Genomic DNA, 25,147 nt, shown 5'->3' on the forward strand with positions numbered 1-25,147 from the left:
TCCATGCTACTTTTTTAGGGAAAAATATGGCAGGTTTCCCTTTTGCCTTCCGCCCGAACGTACGCTGCGCTACGTAGGTTTACCTCATAACCCAAAATAGCCGATCATACTAAGGTTTTGAGCGTGCCTGTGATAAGAGTCTTCTTGCCTGATAGTCTTTGCCCTACAGGCCATAATGCATAACACGACCTTTTAATATACTATCGCGGAGCTCCGTGTGTCGTAAAGTTTGTGGACGATTGGAGTGCAAAGTTGAAGTATGAACTATTTGCTCATACATGTATGGCGCGCGTTTTGAACTCACTTGGCCCTTCCAACCTTTTTCTTCTATTCCGTGTCTGCAAGTCATCTTCAAACACATCAACGGAACTCTTAGAAAAAATCTAAAACCTAGTTAACTAAAAAATAGCATATCGCGTGACTGAATATTAAAATATAATGATGTATCATCAGTTTCATCGTATAAGATTACGAAAGTAGAAAAAAAACTATAACAAAAAATGTCTTAATCGGCTACTGACAGGGCGCAAAAAATCCCGAAAGTTTATTTTGGCGGCAAAAAGTATAAAAAGTTCGGTAAAAAGTCAATGAAGCGTGGATGATTGATTTTTGAAGAAATTCCTTTATTAGCTTCTTTCGTGGGAACCTTAGTTGAAACACACACAAGATATTACATGGGCCTTAAACAAAGCTGGCGAGGAGTGGGAGTATACACTATACACCTTTGCCTATCCCTTTGGGATACAGGCGTGATACTAGTAAGTCGTGATAGAACTAAGTTCGACCCATACGTGTCCCTTTTTCAGGATAACCGTCATAACACAACAGAATATAACATAACTGTATCCCCAAAGGGGTAGGCAGAGGCGCATACTTTATACGCCTACTCCTCACCTATTGCCATTAACCGGGCACAAATCCTGGAAACCACGTTATATCATTTACCTATGATACAAACATAAATTCAAATTTGAAACTCATATAGTCGAATTCAGTGGTGTACACCCCGAGCCGGCACTGCAACTCATCCCCCTAGCATTATCCCGTTTTCACAGGGTCTGCTTACCTAATCTGAAGATTTGACAGGTCTGGTTTATAACAGAAGCGACTGCCTGTCTGACCTTCCAACCCGCGAAGGGAAAACCAGCCCAATACAGGTTAAGTCACATACCTCCGAAAAGGCATTTCTCGGGAATATGGGTTTCCATACGATGTTTTCCTTCACCGCTGAGCACGCGATACTCATTTATGACCCAAACATAAATTCGGAAACAAATTCGGCAATCATTGGTTCAGGCTTGTGCTGGATTCGAACCTGCGACCTTAAAGTGAGAGGCGAGCGTTCTACCAACTGGGCTACCACCGGCACTGAAAGTTTTTTTTTTTCGACCTGACTTATTGTAGATTTGCCGCAGATGACATTAACTACTTGGCCGGACAAATGGGTAGCGCTGAAGGCTCTCACCCGGTACAACGTTTAAGACAACAGGCCTGAGGGTGCCTAGTTGGGCGCGAACCTCGGCTCAGGGCGTCGTCTGAGAGGAAAAATATTTGAAAGTGAAACCATAGTAAGTATACTATCTCACTTTAACCATCTACTTATGAAGACATAAAGTCAACAAGTTAGCAACATTATCACAATTCTTAAAAATGTTTTAAAATATTAAGTTTTAGTACTTTTTTTATCAGTTTTATCTTTGCTTAGTACAACGACCTCTTAGCGAGGATGTTTGCAGATAATCATGTTAAAAAGTTGAGCATAAGATCATTTCTAAATTTAGCATAAGGATAAAACTCAAGTGAACTTAGGTAAAAACTTGTATTTTTCCCGAACATGTCCTTTGCAAGTGATACCTAAGGCTAGTTAGACTAACAACTAGTCAAATCGGTTACTTTTTTCCTAAATGTCAAAACACGAAATTACAATACAACGTTATAAAATGTTATTACTACGTTTTCCTTTTATGAAGTAGAGGGAGGAATTCTTACATAAGTTAAGGTTTACAGGGTGAACCGGTCTTGGTTGATTTTAGTTCCCCCACAGAAAATAAATATAAAGCTTACGTGAAGCTTCATCATCATCAGCCCATTAACGTCCCCACTGCTGGGGCACGGGCCTTCCCTATGGATGGATAGGGAGATCGGGCCTTAAACCACCACGCGGGCCCAGTGCGGATTGGTGGTTATTAACGACTGCTAATGCAGCCGGGACCAACGGCTTAACGTGCCTTCCGAAGCACGGAGGAGCTTGAGATGAAAACTTTTTTTTTGTGGTCACCTATCCTATGCGAAAGTTGCTCAACTTCAACAATCGCAGACCGAGCGCGTTTACCGCTGCGCCACCGAGCTCCTCAACTGCGTGAAGCTTACTTTATGTAAAAAAGCAAAATGTAATTATAAAATTAATGATTACCTAAATGATAAAAATGTCTGGTATTAAATGTGTTCCTATAGTTATTAAATAACTTGTAATGTACCATTGATTACCATTATTATCCACCACCACCCACCATACCACCATTGTTACCATTGTTATTATTTTTTTATTGTATTTTTTTATTTTTTTACTGTTTCTTGTCATTTCTTCTCCTCAGCCATAACACCTTGCGAAAAGACGTAAATTAAGAAATGTTACATTGACCTTCAACAAGTTTATCCATGATAATTACGTTGAATAAATGATTCTGATTTCTGACCGCGAATGGAAAGAGGAATGGGAGGCCTTTGGCCAGCAGTGGGATGTTGTAGTGTAGATTAGATTGGTTGGACTCCTATCTAGATGTATGAAAGTAAGTTTTTTTTAACGTGACTCTACAATAAGTCACGGTTCGAACCAGCGCTCCCCGTTCAGGAGGCAAGTTAAAGCATTACCCGACTCCGCACTTCATACAAAACATCTCGTTTTACTCAGACGCTACACATTGATGTTATCGTACACGCGCATCTACGAGGGGAGGTCAAAAAGTTCGCGGAATGAGGGGGAAGGGGGTCGAAATTAAACACGAACCTATTTTTCCTTTTCAATATATTCTCCCTTAACCTTAACACATTTTCCGGATCTATCAAATAATTTGTTTATTCCATCATAAAAAAAAGATTTCTCTTTGCTGTCAAAATAGGCCGAAATTGCAGACTTGACTTCTTCATCATCGCCAAATTTTCGTCCACGCAGTTCCTTTTTCATTTTTGGGAACAAATAATAATCGCTGGGGGCCAAGTCTGGACTGTAAGGCGGGTGGTTTAATTCTTCGAACCCGCATCGGTGAATGGCAGCCGTCGCAACATGGCACGTGTGGACGGGTGCGTTGTCGTGCAAAAGGAGCACACCTCTTGACAGCTTTCCTCTTCTTTTTTCCTTGATAGCCTCTTTCAATCTATCCAGTAAAGAAGCGTAGTAATGTCCCGTTATAGTCACACCACGATCTTTATAATCAATCAGCAAAATACCTTCTGTATCCCAAAAAATAGTGGCCATGATCTTTCCGGCCGATTGTGACACCTTAAACTTCTTTGGAGGAGGTGTGCCTTTTTTATGCCACTGCATCGACTCTTGCTTCGACTCAGGTTCATAGTGGTGAACCCAGGTTTCATCTCCAGTAACAATCCGGGCCATAACTTCTTCCTTATTCTCTCCACAGAGCTCTAAAAACTGGCGAGAACACTCGACACGCTCGCTTTTTTGAAGTGGCGTGAGCATTCTTGGAACCCATCTTGCGCTGACCTTAGTCATCCCAAGATGTTGATGTAGGATATTTAAAATACTTGTTTCGGATACACCGACCATTGCTGCAAGCTGCTTCTTCTTCAAGCGGGTATCTTCTAATACAAGTTTCTCTACTTTTTCGATGATTTCCGGTGTGGTGGCCTCAATGGGCCGTCCGGAGCGGGGGTCATCTTCAATCGACTCTCTTCCTTGCTTGAAAAGACTATGCCACTTGTAAACCATGGTTTTACCAGGGGCAGAGTCCGCGTAAACTACTAACAGCTCTTGAAAAATCGTCTGAGCGGATTTTCCTTGCTTGGTGAGGAACTTAATGACGGCGCGGTGTTCAATTTTCTCCATATTCGCTGAGTTCTTCCCGATTCACTTGTTTGCTGGTCGATAGTTCAAACGTTAATGACCCGATTTGCTTCAAACTTGGTACATATACTGTTAATGAGGTGTGCAACTAGCGGCTACCTGTACGAGCAAACCAACCCCCTCCAACCCCTCCATTCCGCGAACTTTTTGACCTCCCCTCGTATGTGTGTGTGCGTGTGATGTCTGAAGCCCATACGATTGAAGACTAAAGTAAGAACGAGGGGTGAGGGGTGAGGTAAACCTAACTCAGCCGCTGTTGGGGGGCACAGTTGGCGTTCTATACGTAGCATTATTCCTTATTCTATGGACTAAAGATCGCACGCTAAAAACAACCGACTTTAAAACGTATAAGTACCTAAATGCATCCTCTGTCCTCCCTATATGGACCAAGGCGAGGAGACAAGTAAATACAGATGCAAACGATGATTAATTTCCAAAAATATCTCTTGAACCGATGGCGATAAGGTCACAAACCATATGGCTTAGTGGTCGGCCTTGCTCGGTGCAGCCAACACGTTTTCCGGCTGTAAGTTCTTGTGCCATTGCCTTTATTGATTTTGACTTGATTTCTCGGTTTTGGATTTTGGGATGTTTCTACATCTGTTTGTCAACTTAGATATTTTTTACTCCATTGTCGCAATAGAAAATGAACAGACGATGTGTTCGGTCACGAGTTCTAATATGTATACATTTTGCAACCATATCACATTAACTTTTTTCAACACATTAAACCGCAAGTCTCATTAAATGTCAAATATGGATAGTGTGACAGGGTTCTAAAGTGGGTACATTACATTGCTCATGACTGTTCACCATACTATAATTAATCGGTTTTTGATCGATACTCTCATGTTTCGACATAAAATACAAAAATATTGATAAAATTAAATATCAATAAAGAGGGATTTTTTACACTACGTTCCCCAAAATAAATATGTACTTATAGATGGCGCTGTACACAGTTGGGTTGAGGCGGAAGGCAAGAGGGAAACCACTGCCCTATTTTTCCCTAAAAAAGTAGCATGGAAAATGCTGCACCGACAAGAGCGTGGCTCTTAAAATGATGATGATGTACACATTATTTTAACGTGATAATTACCTATTTTTCATTGCTCGGGTATTTAGGCATATATAAAAATAATTGTTGCTTGATATTTGGATCGGATACGTATAGAATTATGTTGCCACTACCTATATTGTTTCTCTTTATTTTGCTTAGAATAATAATGGGTGCCTGGGTGTAAAAAAGGGCCAGTATTTATATCCAAAAACAAAGATAAAATATGCATACCTATATGTTATCCATTAAATTACAATTCACCCTATTAGTAATTATTATTTATTTACATTTCGATATAAACTTTCAATATAAACCATAATATAATTAGACATATTTATGAAACTTAAATGTAAATAATATAAAACATATTTAATTTCCACACATCATTCATCATCTCGCAGAACCTCAAACACTCGCGACACACATACACGAATCACAATCACGGTATGCATTGTTAAATCACGTGTCTTTACTAATTGGAAACCATCATTTTCGAAGGAAAATGGTACTTGAAAAAGTAATCCTGACGTATACCATAACGAAACTTCATAATATTTGTACAAAAGTACCGAAATGTTTTGTCATAAATTTCTCTGGTCGACGGAAACCTGATTAGACCGATTAGCTGAGCAGTTAGATGGTGACCGCTAAGTGATGGTCGATGGTCACCATTTCCTGACATTTGTATGCTTAAACTAAATACCTAGTCTCTGTTTAGTAAACAAAAACCCGTTTGAATATTCTTAGACATTCTGGCGGACCGAACTAGTTGGCCATCTAGTTCCGCTCACATGCAACAGATGGCGCCACATTGAATAATGCAGTCTTCAAGCAGTCGTGAAACGCGATATCGAAGTTTACACAGCAAGACGCATATGTACAACTTCCAAATAACACCGTTGGATCGTCGATCCCTAGTCACACTACCAACTTATGACTAGCGGGGTACTATGCTTACGAGGGGAGGTCAAAAAGTTCGCGGAATGAGGGGGAAGGGGGTCGAAATTAAACACGAAACTATTTTTCCTTTTCAATATATTCTCCCTTAACCTTAACACATTTTCCGGATCTATCAAATAATTTGTTTATTCCATCATAAAAAAAAGATTTCTCTTTGCTGTCAAAATAGGCCGAAATTGCAGACTTGACTTCTTCATCATCGCCAAATTTTCGTCCACGCAGTTCCTTTTTCATTTTTGGGAACAAATAATAATCGCTGGGGGCCAAGTCTGGACTGTAAGGCGGGTGGTTTAATTCTTCGAACCCGCATCGGTGAATGGCAGCCGTCGCAACATGGCACGTGTGGACGGGTGCGTTGTCGTGCAAAAGGAGCACACCTCTTGACAGCTTTCCTCTTCTTTTTTCCTTGATAGCCTCTTTCAATCTATCCAGTAAAGAAGCGTAGTAATGTCCCGTTATAGTCACACCACGATCTTTATAATCAATCAGCAAAATACCTTCTGTATCCCAAAAAATAGTGGCCATGATCTTTCCGGCCGATTGTGACACCTTAAACTTCTTTGGAGGAGGTGTGCCTTTTTTATGCCACTGCATCGACTCTTGTTTCGACTCAGGTTCATAGTGGTGAACCCAGGTTTCATCTCCAGTAACAATCCGGGCCATAACTTCTTCCTTATTCTCTCCACAGAGCTCTAAAAACTGGCGAGAACACTCGACACGCTCGCTTTTTTGAAGTGGCGTGAGCATTCTTGGAACCCATCTTGCGCTGACCTTAGTCATCCCAAGATGTTGATGTAGGATATTTAAAATACTTGTTCCGGATACACCGACCATTGCTGCAAGCTGCTTCTTCTTCAAGCGGGTATCTTCTAATACAAGTTTCTCTACTTTTTCGATGATTTCCGGTGTGGTGGCCTCATTGGGCCGTCCGGAGCGGGGGTCATCTTCAATCGACTCTCTTCCTTGCTTGAAAAGACTATGCCACTTGTAAACCATGGTTTTACCAGGGGCAGAGTCCGCGTAAACTGCTAACAGCTCTTGAAAAATCGTCTGAGCGGATTTTCCTTGCTTGGTGAGGAACTTAATGACGGCGCGGTGTTCAATTTTCTCCATATTCGCTGAGTTCTTCCCGATTCACTTGTTTGCTGGTCGATAGTTCAAACGTTAATGACCCGATTTGCTTCAAACTTGATACATATACTGTTAATGAGGTGTGCAACTAGCGGCTACCTGTACGAGCAAACCAACCCCCTCCAACCCCTCCATTCCGCGAACTTTTTGACCTCCCCTCGTAGTTTGGTACCCCGAAAACATCCTTTGGCGGCAGCACGCCCTCGCCGCCATAACATTATTAACATAAGCTCACGAACTATATCCCAAAAAGTAGTCAGAGGTACATCCATCGCAAGATGAACAAAGTAACCACACCTCACCGAGCTTTCTGTTAGACCAACGTGATAGGTGAGCCGTATCGCCGTCTACAATGGTCGAGCCAACTGTGTTAGTGAAAACTGCGCTTAAGAGAAATTAATAAGTCCGGTACCGGGGTACGAACCGGCGCTCCCCGATTGATAAGCAAGCCGCAGGGTCACAGAGACTTATATAAACCACTGGACTTCGGAGGCCGTTAAAAAGTAGTACTTATGTCCATTTTCGTTGTTATGTCCATTGGCGTACCCCAGTTGGTAGAACGCTTTTCACTTTGAGGTCACAGTAAACCAATGATTGGCGAATTTGTTTTCGAATTCATGTTTGGATCATAAATGATGAATGAACGTGCTCAGCGGAAGGAAAACATCGTCAGGAAACCCACATTCCCGAGAAATGCTTTTTCGGTGGTATGTGACCTAACCTGTATTGGGCTGGATTTCCCTTCGCGGGTTGGAAGGCCGGACAGGCAGTTGCTTCTGTAAAAAACCGGACCTGGGTGAATATCAAAATGTGTCAAGTTTGGTGGCGAACTGTCATATAATTTTTTCGTGAAAAATTGGGAAAATTGGGAATTGAAAAATTCCTTTTTCATGTCGGAACCGAGAATCCTTTTGGATCATTTTCATGTCGGAACCCAATTTTTCACAAAAAAATTATATGAAATTTCGCCACCAAACTTGAAATTTTGAGATTCACCCACCTGTCAAATCTTCAGGACTCTGTGAAAAACGTAATAATGGAGATGGTGAATGACGAATTCTGTCATCACTCAAGTCATTGAACTGTTGACTGTACCATGACTGTACCTTGTTTTTTCTACACCATCTTTGATCTTTACTGTGCTAATGTATGGAAAACATGACACGTGCTGTCGAGATGTATAATTATTTGATGAGCTATGAATGGGCGGTTGCAGTTGAAAAAAAAAAAACTATTGTTTTACTTCTGCTTTGGACGTTGACATCAATCACGAGTTTGATTCCCGGTCGGTTCAATTTATGAAATAATCTTTATCTGCTGTTATTAAAATCATAGAACGCGTTCAGCTGCTTATCTTCTCGGGCATGTCGGAAAAACCGACAGAGGGATGTTCTTATCGACATTATGGACCATATGGTCAGGTACCTAATTTGGTCCTTATCCATATATAAAATATTATGTAAGTACAACATTTTCGGATCAAGTCACTAGCCTGTGTTACACCGGCTTGCTTCTCAAACGGGGAGCACCAGTTCGAACTCCGGTACCGGACTTGCACCAATAAGTTATTAATTTATTTTCACTATAGTTGTCTAGACCATTATAGACGGCGATACGGCTCACCACCTATCACGTTGAACGGAAGTCGTCTACAGACTATTCCGAGCCCCGACATCGAACTGAGGTAAATTCGAACCTTCCGAGCCGTGATGCACGCGTTAAACGGTACGCACCGATCTCGGAGATCCAAATGGGCTTCGACGTCGCACCTTACGAATAAAGCGCGACTAGTAAAGTCACATTGAACAGAAACCTCGGTGATGTGTGGGTACTTAGAATCAAATTACCCCTTCATTCTTCGTTCGAAAACTGGTCCAAAAAAAATTTCATGAATTTTCCGACAGGAAATTCCACTTGATATTAACTCAGAATCATGGTCTGAGTCACGCCCCTCAGTATTCGTTACGATGTCACTAACACCCTGTACATAATATAATGGTAACAGTTTTTCAATAAAGTTATAATAATATAATAAAATCTAGTCATTTCTCATGTCATGGCGAGTAGACTACAAAAAATCAAAATACTGTGTTAACTGGCCCGCAGGCCATATATTCAGTGGCCGATTTGCAACAACAGGATTTTTGTGTGTCATTAGGGGTCAATGAACAGACATGACAGCTCACAGATATCATATCAGGTGTTAGCATCACGACGCGATGTCGTATCGACATGCGCAGTATGATTGAACGATACAACGCAGCGTTACGTGGTATGAATTGTAATCCATTTGGGATCGGCGTATGCGCAACACTTATTTTGAATGACTTGCTTGTAGTTTGTAGATTTTCTGATGGTAATTAAGCTTCTATTTTTGACGTAACTTCTTGTAGGTTTGCTCAGATGGCTTCCCTCAATCAGCGCTTATCGCTATCGACCCACTAGGGTCGATTAATTCTTTCAAATATTTTTCCTCTCAGACGACTCCCTGAGCCGAGGTTCGCGCCCAATTGGGCACCCTCAGGCCTGTTGTCTTAAACGTTGTACCCGGTGAGAGCCTTCAGCGTTCCCCATTTGCTCGGCCAAGTAGTTCTGATACCATACGACTCAAGTCTAAACTGTGTTCGAAGAGGGGTGAGGTAAACCTAGCTCAGACGCTGGTGGGGAGCGGAGAGTTGCCGTTCTACTAAAAATAATAACAAGTATTTACTCTTTGATTGTACCCGGCGCATGCGCATACGGCGAGCTTCCCGTGAATTGACAGTCACGCAATGATAACTCTAGAACAGTGACTAGTGACATTGTCCGACGCCCACGCCCACACGTGGACTATATTCGTCACAGCATAAAGTTCCCATAGACGCATAAACTCACTGTCTTCTTCTTCTATCGAGTGAGGTGGATTACCTGCCTTATCAACCCTGGTGTCAGGGTAATTATTGACCCGCCAAAGTCTCCTGTATGGCCGTGATAAGATTCAATTTGGTCATTGAAAAATTCTTTATTTGCGTTGTAACACTATAGAAAAAGTACAATAATAAGATACAGCATGTTCACGGTAGTACTATAGGCATACCATCGGACGAGTATCGGCGTCCGAAGGACGTAATATACGATCCCGACTCCCGACGACCCGATTACTCTAGCCATAGAGGCAGCCAATCAGCTTGCGACACCAAACACTTCAGGACCCCGATACCGACCCCGCCGGCGTGGTCGACGATTTCCCTCATTCAGCGCTTATCGCTATCGACCCACTAGGGTCGATTAATTCTTTCAAATATTTTTCCTCTCAGACGACGCCCTGAGCTCAACATAAAATTAATTAAAAATACAGTGTAAATTAATTCACATGACATTTGGACATGCAAAATGTGTTTAAAGTTAGTTACCTAAACAACAAAAAATATATGTGAATATTTTATGTTTTATTGAGACCCGCAAAAAATCTACAAAAATCACTTAAGTAAGTAAGTATATTAATTATTTAAAGAACGTAAATGAACAGCTAAAAATTAAGTCTTAATTCAACAAAACGTACAAATTACTTAAGTCTTTATTGGCAATCGGCGTGAGAAAATCTCTTTGACTTGATACAGAATAAGTAATTGTTTGCTTTAAAATGCATTTAAGTGTTATTAACACCTCGTTTTAACATGTTTTACATTGTTTAAACTACTAATCATATCTAATATTGAAATAATTAAAACACATAATAACGGGTTCTTACCGCGTTTAAAGCAGGAATATGAGACTCCCGATATTTCGACACTGTTGCAAGTGCCATGATCACAGGATGACTGATGAGATTGGAGTAGAGTAGAGTAGGTAGATCCATAATTTTCTACCGATTTTTTTTCTTTTTTTTCCGTTATTATGTGTTTTAATTATGATAATAACCGCGTAAACTTAAAACAATGTCTAATATTGAATTTAAGATTATGACGAACTAATCAAATAATCCGAATTCTGAACCGGCCGCGGCGTGCGTGTATGAAGCGGTTGAAGATAAGTGTGTCAGGATCGAAGCAAATGGATTTCCACAGTTTACATTTCTATGTCATCATCATCATCATCCAAGCCGTGTCCGGCGACGGCGACTCCTAAATCTCTATCCCAGGTCGATGTTATGATAGGCTCTAATATGGCTAGCAAAACCGAACTTCGATTTGAAGGTTCGGCCACATGGCGCACAGAATAACTGGCCAGCAGAATTAAATGTATAGTTGTAGGAGGGCTTGTGTCGAGTCTTCCGTATTTGGCGTTTTACGTCAAGATCTTCTAAACGCTTCTTTTCGTACAGTTCCACGTTTTTGTGGACAGTGTAACGCCATTCCGGTCTACGACGAGCTCGCTCCACCCAACTATCAGGTGGAATATCACAAGCCACAAGGTTGCGCTTGAGCACGTCTTTGTAACGCAGGTATTGCCCGCCCTGCTTCCGTTTCCCGCTAGAAAGCTCGGAATAGAAAACTGCTTTTGGCAATCTGCTGTCATCCATTCGCAAGACGTGCCCACACCATCTCAGCTGGTGCTTCATAATGAGCGCTTCTATCCCGGACAGGCCAGCACGACGCAGCACTTCTGTATTTGGAACTCGATCTTGCCACTTGATGCGCAGAATAGACCTTAGACATCTGAGATGGAAGGTGTCTAATCGTCTGATGTCTGCCTTATAGCAGCACCAAGTCTCTGCGGCATATAGTAATGTGGGCAAGATGATTGCTTTGTAAACCAATATTTTAGTTTGCAGCTTAATATCGTGTGAGTTCCAAACACGTGCCCTAAGTTTTCCAAAGGCCGCCGCCGCACTTGCTATCCGGGCCGGTATCTCCGATGCCAAGGTGTTATCACTACGTATTCTAGTGTCCAAGTATTTGAAGTTTGAAACTTCCTCCAGCACTGCGCGATCTAAAGTAACACTGGAAGGATCCCCGTGGCATCCTCGTGGTGGTTGTTTCAATACTTGGGTTTTGCTGATGCTTATAACCAACCCAAACCTGCGGCATGAAGTGCTTAAGGATGTTACGATACTTTGGAGAGACTCAATAGAATCAGCCAATGCCGTAAGCGTGGCCAATTATTGGTCAGCAAAAATTTAGCTTCGATCGCCATCGACTCGCAAAGAAGAAGAAGATCAGCCATAAGAGCAACGTCGTCAGCGTACAAGATATCCGTAATTGGAAGTTTGGTTACCTGTCGCTTAGATCTAAGACGAGAGAGATCGAAAATGCTCTTGTCCGTTCTGGACTTGATTTCTATTGAGCCATTGCAAGTCCTCGAAGCGTCACGCATAACAGAGGCAAAATATAAGGAGAACAGAGTAGGAGCCAGGACACAGCCTTGTTTCACGCCGCTGGTTACAGGAAATTGGTCTGAAAAGTCACTTCCATGGCGAACTCTCGCTATCATATCGTCATGAAATTGGCGTATCAAGTTTAGTAACTTTTCAGGACAACCAGCTTTCTTAAGCACAATCCACAAGGCCACACGCGGTACTCTGTCGAAGGCTTTTTCTAAATCAACAAAGCACATGTAGAGAGGACGGTATTGTTCCAGGCTTTTTTCCTGAATTTGTTTAATAACAAAGATGGCATCCACCGTACCTCTACCCGGACGAAATCCACATTGGGTCTCCGGGAGTATAGTTTCTGCGTGGCGGGATAAACGGATGTTGATAATATGGGCCAAAATCTTCCCAGCTGCTGAGAGTAGAGAGATGCCTCTGTACGAACTGCAATCGGCTATGTCACCTTTGCCTTTGTACAACTTGCAAATGGAAGCATCCCTCCAATCTTGCGGGACGATTTCACGCTCCCATATCTTCGAGATGAGGTCGAATAGCGTTTTGTTAATGTGTAACATTTCTATGTAATACAATAATTACAACACATAATAAAAGCTCACGACTATATCACAATTGGGGTAGTCAGAGGTACCCATACCTCACCGAGCTTTCTCTTAGACTAAAATGATAGGTGGTAAACTATATCGCCGTCTACAATGGTCGAGTCAACTGTGTTAGTGAAATAAATAATGACAATACCGGTACGTGATTGAAGCGAACTTGATTTAACACCTTCTGCTCGCCCCATTACGGATTACAGGCGTGACTTTTTGTATAAATTATGTTGGCTTAGATACCCAGTACCTTATGAAAGACTCTCCAAGAGTCATTGGCAAACGTATGCTAAATTATTTATTCATAACATGTATTATACAATTTACATTTTCTTACATAATTTACCTTATACAGGAGTTATTTTGTAAAAAGTTTTCGTAACTTTAAAGTTATAGGTAAGTACTAAGTAGGCGGCAGTGGGTGATCATTATGGCAGTTTTGTAAACACTTATAAATTGGGTAAAAGGCGGCAAAAGGTTAAATAATTTGGCCAGGGTCGCGAAAGATGTTTTTATAATATCTAACGCTGGCGTAAACGGGCTACTAACCACAGACATGTCGTTTTTTTACTTATTGTAAGTTTACCTCACACGGCATTAACTACTTGACCGGACAAATGGGGAGCGATGACGGCTCTCACCCGGTGGCCAGCAACAAGCTTATTTTTACATAACTTACTTACAGTCATGAGCAATATAATGTACCCACTTTAGGACTCTGTCGCACTAACATATTTGACATTTAGTGAGACTTACAGTTCAATTTGTCAAAAAAGTTAATGTGACATGGTACCAAAGTGTCTACATATTAATGCTCGTGACCGTACATAGCCATTCGCCTCGCGTCAGACAGAGTACTGCGGCGCGGAAGGCAAGAGGGAAACCACTGCCCTATTTTTCCCTAAAAAGTAGCAATCATGCTTCACCGGCAAGAGCGTGACTCTTAAATTAGTGATGATGACACAGCATCACGGTTATATCCCTGAAGGGGTAGGCAGAGGTGTATAGTATACACACCCTCCCCTCGCCAGCTGTTTGAGTCCTACGTACAGTCATGAGCAATATAATGTACCCACTTTAGGACCCTGTCGCACTTACACATTTGACATTTAGTGAGACTTACAGTTCAATTTGTCAAAAAAATTAATGTGACATGGTACCAAAGTGTATACATATTAAGTAATGCTCGTAACCGTAGTAAGGGCGAGCATATTGCCATTAACCGGGCACAAATCCTAAGTTTTCTGTTTAATTTTTGTAGATACTAAGACAAAATCACAGGCCATTTTAAAGCAAAAGCTATTTATTTTATAGGTGTTATAGATATAAAGCCAACAGGAGCGCCGGCCGTGCTTCGACTTTCACTTTCGTGTATTGGCCCTAAATGGTTGGACGGTCAAGTTATGAGCGATCTACTTAATAGAAATTGAAGCTTATTTTAGTTTCAGATGAGAATAGTTCAGTGTCAGGTGAAGTGTTTGGTGAAGTGTTTGGTGAAGTGTTTGGTGAAGTGTTAGGTGAAGTGTTTGGTGAAGTGTTAGGTGAAGTGTTTAGTGAAGTAACGGTGTTGGAGCTGGACTGCGAAGTTCTGTGCACTAACCGCGTGTGTCGTGTATAAAACTCATTCTCCTTGGAACGTTTGTTTCCTTCTAATCCAGAACCTACCTAACCTACTTCCTTGAAATTACGTCACGTCCGGGAGGATAAGCAGCTGAATTGTACATCGGCCAATAACCCGACAGAATTAAGTAGACAGCACGTCAAACGGATTGCATACAAGCGAGATGCCTATTCTATTCGCCCGGCTTATTCATTCGTTTTAAAATTAACTTGTTGACAATCATCCGTCCCTTTCCTTTTCGGCGGATAAGAAAATTGACGGGTATAACTTAAAATAAAATTAGGTGTCTGCAGGAATCGGGGTCCATGTGTTCGTACAAAATAATCCTCCTCGCAGCGCTCTATAATTGAACCACAGCGTAAAACAACAGTTGTGACGTCAGTCTGCCTATCTGTCAGTCCATGGCATCAGTTTAATTGTATATTTTATACCCCTATCTTGAAGTCTACAGTCGCTAAAAGCTTCCTAGTTGCGATGTGTTTGCGACATCGGGTGGACTTCACTTCGATGTGTTATTTATTTATGCTGAATGGTTCAGTTAGTTAAGTTTTTAGGAGTATCAAGGCTTGAGATGTGATAAGTAAATAAGTTCTAAAAGTGGCTTCTACAACTTAAGATAATTAATTTTATACAAATTGGGAACAAATAAAAAAGCCGTCCAGCCGCCTATTTTCGTTAAAACCGACGGTGTTATTTTGCTCTTTCCCGTGGTCCTTATATTATGGGCTGATCACCTATACAAGATGTTAGTGACATCGTACAGAATACTGAGGGGAATGATTCAGCTCTGAGTTAATATCAAGTGGAATTTTTTCGTCGGAAAATTTATGAATCATTTTTTTGTTTTTAAATGAATTATTCAATTCCATAGTTTTGAGGCGGACAATTTTGTACACATCTTAAAACTTCGTATGAAAAGTAGCACCAGATACGATTTCAACTCGAAATTGGTTCGAGAGTCAAAAGTACCACGCCACGGCGACGACCTTTGCTCAATAGGTCAGGTGAGGTGAGAGTGTCACTCAGACAGACCAGATCATTTCCTTGTTGATCCACTGCACTATTAACGAAGGTTTCATACCATGGATTTGAAACAATAAAAAAAACATAAGCTCGGGACGATATTCCAATCGGAGTAGTCAGAAGTACATCGCAAGATGAACTAAGTACCCACACCTCACTGAGCTTTCGATTCTTCTTCTTCTTCTTCTATCGCGTGGGTTGTGAAGTGAATTACCAACTTCATCAACCCTGGTGTCAGGGTTATTATTGAGCCGTCAAAGGACCCTGACATGGCTTATGTAACGACTACTAACTTACAGCAGTAAGTAGTAACCTGGACCAACGGCTTAACGTGCCTTCCGAAGCATGGATCATCTTACTTTTTGGACAATCAGGTGATCAGCCAGTAATGTCCTAAGCAAACTAGGGATCACAAAGTGATTTTTGTAATATGTCCCGGGGTTCGAACCCGGGACTTAAGGATCGTGAGCCCAACGCTCAACCACTGGACCACGGAGGCCGTTAGCTTTCTTTTGTGACCGGCGTGATAGGTGGTGAGCTGTATTACGTAATTTTGTCTTTTCAGTGACAATATACAAGTGGAAAGTAAAGCCTTCTCATTTATATAAACAGGGTGCTAGTGACATCGTAACGAATACTCAGGGATGATTCAGACCATGATCCTGAGTTAATATCAAATGTCCTGTGTCAAGTGTCATGTTTTTTTTTAATTATTTTCAATCCTATAATTTTGCGATGAAAAAAATCCACTTGATATTAATTCAGAATAATGAGTTCATTCCATAATCCACTCACCATAGCTGGAGAATCCAAGGGCCGAGGCCCAGCAGTTCTGGACCTGGTCTTTCTCCGCTCACTCTCAGCGTCAGACCCTCGCGGCTCACTGTCGCGGTCCGTGGAGCCAAGAGGAGTCGTGTACTTCCTCACCGCTGTCCGCTCCTGGATACGATCCTCTTTGAATGTCCTTTCGTGGTATCTGTTTGGGATAAGTTTTAACATGTTTATGGCTGGAAATCTTCTTTAAAATAAAAATACTTTTTAAATAAATACTGAATCACTGTGTTCCTGTGGGACATACACTTTTTCTTCTATCATATGAATTGTTATAACCTTATCAACCCTGGTGTCGGGGTTATTATTGAGCCGCCAAAAGCCAACATGGCGCATGTAACGACTACTACCTTACATCAGTAAGTAGTAACCGGGACCAACGGCTTAACGTGCCTTCATCAGTAAGTAGAAACGGATCATCTTACTTCCGGACAATCAGGTGATCAGCCTTGAATGTCCTAACTAAACTAGGGATCACAAAGTGATTTTTGTGATATGTGGTACACTGGGTTGCTTCTTAAACCGGGAGGGATTTTTCACCAATGAGTTATTAATTTATCCTAAGTGCAGTTTTCACTAACTCAGTTGGGTCGACCATTATAGACGTGGATACGGCTCTGCACCTATCACGTTGGTCTAACAGAAAGCTCGTTGAGTGAGGCTTGCGGTGTGGATACTTCGTCTTGCGATGGATGTCAAATAACATCAATGCTTTTTTAGGTGAATTGCTTCAATGTGCTTTAGGATTGACTTGTACAGATATCTGGGGGGTTAAAATGGCCACATCGAAGCAATTCATCTAAGAAAGCAATATTGCAATTTGACGTATGTGCATATAAAAGTAACTGCGCAATGCAAACAAATTTCAAATAGCAATATTGCTTTCTTAGATGAATTGCTTCGACGTGCTCATTTTAACCCCCTGTACTTTATTATTTATTTATTTACTAAGGTAAATAAATGGGTTAATAATGGGTTTTGGTTTACTTATTTAGGTAATAATGTGACCAAAATCTTATTAATACTCGTAGGTATCTCCCACCACCTATGAGACATACCTGCTATCGAAATCCGTTTCTCTATACTTCCTCTCCACATCACTATCTCTTGGATCCGGACTCCTATACCTCAAATCTTCTCGAGAACTCTTGTACCTATTAAGATCTTCCTTAGAACTCCGATATCTATTCAGATCTTCCTTAGAACTTCTATGTCTACTGTCTTCTCTACCATTGCGATATCTATCATCATGAGGCCTGTGTCTATCTAGGTCCTCTCGGGAACTCCTGTATTTATCGTCTTCTTTAGGAGTTCTGTGTCTGTCTTGTTCTCTGGAAGATCTGAGCCTTCGTTCTTCAGGGTCGTAGTCTTTCTTCTTCACGTCGATGTCGCTTGGTTCGGGGTCTGTGTACCTGTAGAAGTGGAGAGGAACTATTTTGATTTGTATCTTTTGTTGAATATTTATATGTAAAAGATTTCATGTATCTTGAAGTTAAATGAAACCACTAGATATAATAAGAGTTGAAGCTTTGAACTTTATTTGTTTAGAGCTTTTTTTGCAAGTTAATAGGTACTGATAAACACTCGTCCACTTTATTGATATAGGACCCAAGACTGTTAATGATGGCCCATTAAATAAAGAAGAGTGCAAAAGAAGATACTTCATGTCTGCAAAAAGGACGCTTAGTGTGTAGCATTCAAACAAACTATACCTCTTTCGCCAAGAAACTGTACCCCTTAGGCGAGTTTGTTTTTTAGATTATTTTTTCATGAAATAAAAGAAGACTCTTTTTGTATAACTATGTTTTGTTTTGTGTGCAATAAAGATGATTTAATTTGATTTAATATTGTTGATGTTATTGATGTCAACTATGATATTGATGAGAATTATAATAACATTGATATTAGATAAAGCAACCCACCGTCTGTAATCGGAGTCGTCTCCAACAAGATGTTCAGGGCTCTTGAGCACCCGCGTGCGAGCCTTCGGAACTACTTCCTTCTCTTTCTTGCTCTTCTTAGAAGAGTCGCGAGAGAACAGCTGTTTCACCTGAGGATCAAAAATGTAGTGTGAGTTTTTCAAGACATTATTCCCCTGTTTGAGCGCTCACTATTTGTCCGGCCAAGTAGTTAATGCCATATCCGGCAAATCTACAATAGGTTACCTCAAAAAAAGGCTTACTAACTGGAAGTTATTAAAAAGTGTGCTTTTTACAACTACAACAACATCATCGTAGCATCAGGCCTGATCCCCAGTAGGCGAAGGTATATTAGTAATACACCCACTCCCCGTCAGCTGTCTGGTTTCAAGACGTTGATGTGTCATACCTGACCGTATAGTTGGTTTACTTCTTAAAATACAAAGACGATTAATATAATCATGCCCGTTAAACAATTTTTTTTCGGCCAGGAATCAGGACAATTTTAAATTAGAACCACACTTACCTTCTCAAGCCCAGAAAGTTTCTTGGTAGCCTTCGGCGGTTTCGCACTAACTTTGTCATCAATTGGACTCTTATCATATCTGTCACCCTTCGGGTCTAAGTTTGACCTATCATCACTTCTATCCCTTGAGTTATATTCCTTCATGTACCCATCATTAAAGTCCTTAAATCTTGCCATATACTCTCCATTGGCGTATATCTGCTCACTTGGATAATTATCTTCTGTATGCCTTCTTTCACTTGCTAAAAACAAGGAAGTATCACGTACGTCATCATCGCTTTCATGCCTCCTGATTTTTCTATGTATTTCTCCACTTGAATCCTTGCGGAAATCATTCTCAATACCAGAGTCGACTAGACGATTGTCAATATCAAAGCGACGTGGAGACCTATCATCGCGATAGTAATCTCTACTGTCTCCTGAATCGTGACGTCTTATACCGTAGTCTTCTTTGTATCTGTCTTTGTTCTTCACACGACGTAAAGAGTTATGATATGACTCAGCGTGCTTTGCATCATATCGTATATTGGCATAATCGTCTTCACGTTCCTGAGCGATTTCAGGATTAGAAGCGTAATGACCCTTTCTTTTACCAAACCAATCGTCTTTGCCTTTATATTTATTCGTTTGAAGAACATCTTGACTAGAAGTGAAGTGTTTCTTCACTTTGTATTTCTTCTCTTTGTATTCGTCTGGAGTTAGCACGTGCTTGGCAGTATTAAACTCAAGGCTTGGAGGTTCATATTCTGGTTCTGGTGGGAAGACTTTGCTGTCTTTGTATCTTGGCTCTAAAGTGTCAATGAATTCACGTCTGTCCAGTTCTCCTTTGGGAACCTTCTGGAAAGTTCTGCTCTCAGTATTGTATTTGATTTTTTGACTGTCTGAATCATATCTGTTATAATCTTCAGTGATGCTGTTTTCAGCGAAACCGTCTCTTTCTAGTGTATGGCGAATGTATCGTGCTGTCTCATTTACGTATTTTTCCGTAGCTTTCATGCGCTTTTCTGCTTCATATATTGGGTCTGTTTCGGCCAAGTACCTGGATACAGGTTCTCCTACATTTCTTTCTCGGTCAAACTTACGAGCGTTCAATCGAGATTCTAATAGCTGACGTCTATGACTGAGTTCATTGAAATCTAAGTCTAGTTTGGTTTCGGGCTCAAATTGTTTTTTCTTAGTATCCATTCCATCAGCTCTTCCTCTGAAAGTATCAATGTAATCATGACTCTTATCTTTCGTCGAGGGATATTCATTGGCATAAGTAGGCTCAAAATCATCGAAGCTAGTTAGCTTATATTCTCTGAACTTCGGCCTTATAGGCGAATCAGTAATCTTAGGTCCTTCAAGACTGTTATAATTGTCATCAGTTTTGTAGTTATAATTATACCTGTTAGCTGAATATTTGTGTCTATCTTCGTAGCCTAAGCCTTCATCTTCATCAGACATATTTCCATATTTTTCTCTGGATGGTGAATAAGTTTTATGGACGGTCTGTTTGCCAAGATGACTAGATGTAGTGTCACCGGCATCTCTCACCACATGAGCATAGACGACTCCTTTATCCGCCATTTTATTTACAGGAGACGGCACTCTATCTGGACTTGTGTTTCGCGCAAATAGATTAGGATCAGGACTTACACTGGGTTTAAGGTATGAGAAAGGTTGGTTCACATTTGTGCCATTCGGCGGCGATATTAAATGAGCCTTCGGAGGTGGAGACTGCTGGTCTTCCTTCAATATTCTAACGATTTGGTCAACAGTGTGTCCTCTAGTCAACGGTGGCTTATCAGGCGGCTGCTGACTACTATGTATCATCTCTTTGTCACCATAAACGTTCTCCTCAATCTTCCTTATGCTTTCTTTTATTCTTTCTTTTACTTCAACTGGGTTTAAATCTTTCGCCTTCGAATCGATTTCGTCGACCAAAAGAGTCTTTTTGACATCTGTCTTACGTTTTGGAGTGTCTGCAATGGGTGGAGATTTTTCTTTCTCTTTTTCTAAAGATTTCCCTCTTTTTGTTCTCGTTGGTGGTTTCGGTTCCGGTTTTTCAAGAGTTTTGAATCTTGGAGGTTTTTCTATTGGATTGACTTTTTTTTTGTCTTCTTTTGCGTCAGTAGTAGAATCGTCTGATTTTATACTTTCTTTCTGAGCTAATTTTTGTTTCTGAAATATTTCTAGAGGAGGGGTTTTCTTAAAATAATCGTCTCTTGGTGAACTTTCGATGATGGGTGACAGTTGTGTCTTTTTATTTCTTAATGACCTGAGAAACTCTTCAGTCTCGCTTCCAGATCTCTTTCTGATTGGCTTGGAGTTCGGGTTAAGGTTCGTATTTGACTTCAAGTCTGAGACATCGCTTTTACTTCTTTTTACTGTCACTACAGGTTTAGTAGTGACTACAATTGGCTTAGCCGGTGAACTGGGTTTTTTCTGCGCTCTTCTAAAAAGAGTAGAAAGAGACGTTCGTTCTCTCCTCCTCTGACTCGCGTCACTCGTAGATCTTCCTAGAGGGGTTTTTCCCTTCTCTGTCACACCAGCGTCTTCGCTGTTTCTTCTGTCTCTGTCGTCTTTCAATTTCCTTCTGTGTGGGAGGGAGAAGAACTTCTCGGGAGGGTGATCAGCTGTGCAGGTAATGTTAGATGCTTGTGCTATGACTTTGTTGGCTTCTTCTATCAGTTCCTGTTCAGACAGATGAGTGAAGGGTTCCTTTCTAACGGCGGGTTCTGTTGAGGCTCCTCGCAACTCTCGCGGTTTACCTGTAAGTTAAATATTGAAGTTATTATGTGCGATAGAGGGTAGTATAGCAAATGTACGACCTATGTATTGGGAAACTTTCTTATCAACATCATTGATAGCATATATATTTATAAATTTTCGTTAGAAGTAGAAGTTACAACCTTAATAGTATAAGATTATGTCACCATGCTATAGTGTGTTCGAAGAATGTTTGTTATACTTAGTTATAGCGAAACAGGTATTAGATACTGTTAGTCAATAAAATGTTTTAGTTAGATTCTAACAACAAATAGAAGTTTTACTTGTACATAATATTAATATAGAAACAGACAACCTTATCGCTAAAACAAAATCCTAATAGGATGGAGATACTTAAGAAAGTGTCGGAAGACGATATATTAATACGTAACGTGTTTTGAAAGAAAAAAAAACTGAATTTTTTGACCGGCTTTGTTTACGAAACAAAAGGATCTGTCAGTGTATGATGTTTCATTTTTTACGAGAATATTAATGTAAAAAATAATATTATTGTAAGAGCACAATGACCTCCGGGTCATTGGAAGTTTATGGGTGTTGCAGACAGATTCGTATCTGAGACAACCATAATGATTGATCGTTATAAAATACTATACCAAGTAGACTTTTGATATGTTTTGAGTTTAGTAGATGTTTATAGTCATCTGTTTCCCTGCTCGATCGAATCAGAAATGAGGAGATCCGCAGGAGAACTAAAGTCACCGACATAGCTCGGAGAATTGCAAAGCTGAAGTGGCAGTGGGCAGGACACATAGCGAGGAGAACCGATGGCCGCTGGGGCGGAAAGGTTCTAGAATGGCGACCACGCATCGGACGACGCTCAGTGGGTAGGCCCGCTACAAGGTGAACCGACGATCTGGTGAAGGTCGCGGGAAGCCACTGGATGCGGGCAGCGCAGGACCGATCGTCGTGGGTATCCTTGGGGGAGGCCTATGCCTAGCAGTGGGCGTCGTACGGCTGATAATGATGATGATGAGATGTTTATAGCCACTGTGGTCCTGTGGTACACCGATTAGCTTCTCAAACAGGGGGCGCTCAGTCGAACCCCGGTACCGGATTTGCATCAATGAGTTATTAATTCATTTTAAGTGCAGTTTTCACTAACACAGTTGGCTCGACATTTATAGACGGCGATACGAACCTATCACGCTGGTCTAACAGAAAGCTCGGTGAGGTGTGGGTACCTAGTTCATCTTGCGATGGATGTACCTCTAACTGCTGTAGTTGGGATATAGTCGCTTATGTTTATTGTTTATGTGTCGTAAAACCTTAAAATATTTTTCTCTCAGACGACGCCCTGAGCCGAGGTTCGCGCTGGGCACCCTCAGACCTGTTGTCTTAAACATTGTACCGGGTGAGAGGCTTCAGCGCTCCGCATTTGTCCGGCCAAGTAGTTAATGCCATCTGCAGCAAACCTACAATAAGTCACGTCAAAAAAAAGTGTAAAATGTCGCTGTGGAGCCTTAAAATGACGTCACAGCCGCAGGTTGCGGTGGTCATACTTATTTTTAGCAACTTTCGAATAAACAACTTTTTGTTGGTAAGTTTTTTGTTCGTGTTGCGAATTTTTAGTCGTATTGTAGAGAGTCTTGATAGAACCTTTTTTTGTACTTGATGACCGTGGTCGTGTGGTATATTGACGGAAATAAGATAGGTTTTTAAAATTTCTGACTCGGACGGGATTTGAATCCGCAGCTCTTGGCAAGCCAGGACGAGCTTGTTAACCATTACACCACCGGGTTCTCTTCTTGTCCATGCGAAGTTCTTTCGATCTTTGAAACACAAATTTAATCACGCTATATACAATATTTTTTCCACTGAAATAATTGCATTTTTGGTTCATTTTCGTTTTATAATATTTTTGGATACTTTCCAGCCTATTTTATAAATGCAGTAAACTTATGGAATTTAATACGTGATACATTCACACACATTACACATTCTAACCATACTATACACATACACACACAGTCTCTCTCCCTCTCTCTCTCTCACACACACATACACACACACATCCATAGACAATAGGAAGAAAGAGTGACACACAAAAATGACTTGTGTTAACTAAAGTAGGTACTTTTCTCACTTTTCTTTTTTTGTTCCTATTTTTCATTTTGTCAAACCTAGTCTTAAATATATAATAAGCTCCCTAAGGACTTAAGAGATGAAACTAAAACTAATTTATTTATAAAAAATCTAAAAACAATGCTAATTAAAAAGAGCTATTATACTGTAGACGAATTTTTAAATGATAAGTTTTAATTTTAATACACACTTCCTCTCTTCCCTTCAACGTTGCTGTGCCCTACAGGGTCCATGTTTTAGTTCCTATGCCTATGTAACACCCCATTGTACTACATGGAATGCAATAAATAATTTTGAATTGAATTGAGAATTAATTAAAAGGAGTATTAACCAAAATATTTGTTAAGAAATAAACTATTTTTGTTTATTTTTTTATTTATTTTATTTTTATTCACTAACACTCGTACAATACTTGTCGTCTAAGAATTAGGATCTAGTTCTTTAAAGCATATAAAATGTCTAATTAACGGTGATTTGAACAACCGCTAGCAAACAGGTTCGGCGTTTTGAATACGTGTTTTGCTAAATAACGACAGAAATTTATTACGCGACTGATTTATTGTAGGTAAATATTTATTTTTGTTTTCATTGCCAAGATTTTTCAGATGGTACGGCATTTAATGAGGAGGTAAAAGGCATATTACGAGGAAAGTCATGAGAATGAATGTGGATGCCAGGGGTAGGAGATGACCCAAACAATTGTGGATGGATTGTGTGAAGAAGGATATGTGTGTGAACGGTGTGAGTACTACGAGGCTAAAAAAACCACATCGAAGCAATTCATCTAAAAAAGCAATATTGCAATTTAACATTTGCGCATATAAAAGTAAGTGCGCAATGCACATAGATGTCAAATAGCAATATTGCTTTTTTAGATGAATTGCTTTGATGTGACCTTTTAACCCCTCTGATATGACACTGCCAAAGATGAATGAAAGATTTTAACGGTTTTAGCACAGACATAGAATAAATACTACGTATTGAACGGTACGGAAATTCTCCGCCCCGCACCAATTCATATTGGGCGATGACCTCACCCCCTCTGGGTTTTACTTTAGTTTTAAATGGCTATAACCTGTTAAGAAGTAAAGGAAAGCGCGCGGCTAATTGTGTAGCGTGCACTTACGCGCTAGGCAGCACAAGGCAAGAATGAAAATTCGCTTGTATAGCTTCCCTTTGGTTTTGGTTTCATACAAGACCATTAACCCGGCCCCAGGGGAACAGAGACATCTTCTCTGCC

The 25,147-nt window shown here is 40.6% G+C and overlaps 1 protein-coding gene across 1 annotated transcript in view; it reads right to left on the reverse strand.

Moving 5' to 3' along the window:
- The window catches only part of LOC126376462 (uncharacterized), a 98,018-nt gene that overhangs the window by 5,712 nt on the left and 67,159 nt on the right, over positions 1-25,147 (reverse strand). Inside the window, exons 5-8 of the mRNA XM_050023833.1 lie at positions 19,054-21,806; positions 18,531-18,658; positions 17,667-18,020; positions 16,573-16,753 (exon numbers count right to left, since the gene is read on the reverse strand). Of these exons, the coding sequence (XP_049879790.1) occupies positions 16,573-16,753; positions 17,667-18,020; positions 18,531-18,658; positions 19,054-21,806 (3,416 nt within the window). The remainder of the gene's footprint in view (positions 1-16,572; positions 16,754-17,666; positions 18,021-18,530; positions 18,659-19,053; positions 21,807-25,147) is intronic.

Source organism: Pectinophora gossypiella, chromosome 21, assembly GCF_024362695.1.
Source record: "Pectinophora gossypiella chromosome 21, ilPecGoss1.1, whole genome shotgun sequence".
In the NCBI taxonomy this organism is placed as follows: domain Eukaryota; kingdom Metazoa; phylum Arthropoda; class Insecta; order Lepidoptera; family Gelechiidae; genus Pectinophora; species Pectinophora gossypiella.